The sequence below is a fragment of the Sinocyclocheilus grahami genome, unplaced genomic scaffold, assembly GCF_001515645.1.
Source record: "Sinocyclocheilus grahami isolate Dianchi unplaced genomic scaffold, SAMN03320097.WGS_v1.1 scaffold271.1, whole genome shotgun sequence".
NCBI classification, from domain to species: Eukaryota; Metazoa; Chordata; class Actinopteri; order Cypriniformes; family Cyprinidae; genus Sinocyclocheilus; species Sinocyclocheilus grahami.
This window is the reverse complement of record NW_015505450.1, coordinates 370,752-373,110: the sequence shown is the minus strand read 5'-3', so window position 1 is coordinate 373,110 and position 2,359 is coordinate 370,752. Positions and strand designations below refer to the sequence as shown.

At 36.5% G+C, this 2,359-nt stretch overlaps 1 protein-coding gene across 1 annotated transcript in view; it reads left to right on the top strand.

Moving 5' to 3' along the window:
- The window catches only part of shank2a (SH3 and multiple ankyrin repeat domains 2a), a 43,931-nt gene that overhangs the window by 4,048 nt on the left and 37,524 nt on the right, over positions 1-2,359 (top strand). Inside the window, exon 6 of the mRNA XM_016291467.1 lies at positions 1,283-1,360. Coding sequence (XP_016146953.1) covers positions 1,283-1,360 — 78 coding nt within the window. The remainder of the gene's footprint in view (positions 1-1,282; positions 1,361-2,359) is intronic.

Sequence of the window (2,359 nt, the reverse complement as noted above, 5' to 3'; positions counted from 1 at the left end):
TGTGTGTGTGTGTGTGTGTGTGTGTGTGTGTGTGTGTGTGTGTGTGTGTGTGTGTGTGTGTGTGTATGTGTGTGTGTGTTTCTCACAGGCTTGTCGACACGGTCACGTCCAGCACCTCGAGCACTTCTTGTTTTACGGAGCAGATATGAGCGCTCAGAACGCCTCGGGAAACACGGCGCTGCACATCTGTGCTCTCTACAACCAGGTGTGTGATCGTCAGCATTGCAGTTGTTTATATGGTTAGAGGCACGTTAACTACGGGATTTGTGTCTGTGTTTCAGTGGGGCTGTAAGTCAGGAGGAATGAGGCTCAAACACAAATGAAAGAGTGTTTATTTCAAAACCACTGAGAGTGGAGCTGTGAAAGTAACCATGTACGATTACTTTACTGTCACTTTTGATCAGTTTTATGTGTCTTTGCAAAAAAAAAAAAAAAAGGTATTTAAAAAAATATAATACTTACAAATAATACTCTTTAAAATCTTCTTTAAAATGTATTGGAATCTGCATTTTGGGAAATTTTGATATTACAATAAAGCTAAATGTTCAGGTAGTAGCATGGTTTTGAAACAATCCAATATCTGTGGTAACAACTAAAGTGTAACATGATGGTAAAAATGATAATTCAAACAACTTTACCGTTCAAACAATACATGATTTGACAATACAAGTTGTATAAAATGTTCAACCTCATATTTCAGCCTTTAAATCATTAAGAAAAGAGTAAATCAAAAATACAAATGAAAATCCTGTTGACGTGTCTCAAACTAAAGTCTGAGTCTAGTGGTTGAACATCATACTGTCATTTTTGATCATTTTTATGTGTTTTTGAAAAAAAAAAAAAAAGGTATTTAAAAAAATATAATACTTACAAATAATACTCTTTAAAATCTTCTTTAAAATGTATTGGAATCTGCATTTTGGGAAATTTTGATATTACAATAAAGCTAAATGTTCAGGTAGCATGGTTTTGAAACAATCCAATATCTGTGGTAACAACTAAAGTGTAACATGATGGTAAAAATGATAATTCAAACAACTTTACCATTCAAACAATACATGATTTGACAATACAAGTTGTATAAAATGTTCAACCTCATATTTCAGCCTTTAAATCATTAAGAAAAGAGTAAATCAAAAATACAAATGAAAATCCTGTTGACGTGTCTCAAACTAAAGTCTGAGTCTAGTGGTTGAACATCATTATTCTCTGAAGCTGGAGGGATGTTGCATTGTCTTTCTGTCTTGTTTAGAGACTGACGGTGTGTTTGTGACTTCCGCAGGAGAAGTGTGCTCATGTGCTGCTGGTCAGAGGAGCCGACAAGGAGCTGAAGAACTGCAATAATCAGAGTCCGTTCCAGGTAATGTCCTGCTGGCCGCGACTCTCATCATGAATGATCACTGAGCACTTTCTGCTCTGAATTTTCACTGGCTCCGTTTGCAAAGATCCACCCTCACCAGATACATCTTATTGGATGTATTTCACTAGCTGTGAAGAACATCCGTCAGCTTCTCAGCGTACTTTTAACTTTAAAGAGATGGTTCACTCAAAAATGAAAGTTCTGTCATCATTTATCCAAACCTGTATGAGTTGCTTTCTTCTGCTGAACACAAAAGAAGATACTTTGAAGAATGTTGCTGACCGAACAGTTGCTGGTAGCCATTGACTGCCATTTACTAATGTTTTACTGTACAGAACTACCCCATATTTTACAGTAGGTCATTGCACATGAAACTGGTGGGAATTTTTGTAATTGAATCCTATGTTATATTCTCCTTGCCATAAAATACAAATGATAAAGGTTGATCGTTCTGCATGTGGGAGCTGTAATATATGGATTAGTACACTTTATGTCAATATTGTGAGCACATTATTTAATATTGGTCACTAATACAACTGTTTGAAATGTGCGTTTAAGAATTAAAAACACTATATATTTCAATAGTTTACACACTTAGCCATTGCTGGTGGGAATTTTTGTAATTGAATCCTATGTTATATTCTCCTTGCCATAAAATACAAATGATAAAGGTTGATCGTTCTGCATGTGGGAGCTGTAATATATGGATTAGTACACTTTATGTCAATATTGTGAGCACATTATTTAATATTGGTCACTAATACAACTGTTTGAAATGTGCGTTTAAGAATTAAAAACACTATATATTTCAATAGTTTACACACTTGGCCATTGTGTGTGTGTGTGCATGCGTGTGCGTGTGTGTGTCTGTGTCTGTGTCTGTGTGTGCACGTGCGTGTCTGTGTGTGCGTGTGCGTGTGTGTGTCTGTGTCTGTGTCTGTGTGTGCGCGTGCGTGTCTGTGTGTCTGTGTCTGTGTGTCTGTGTCTGTGTGTCTGTGT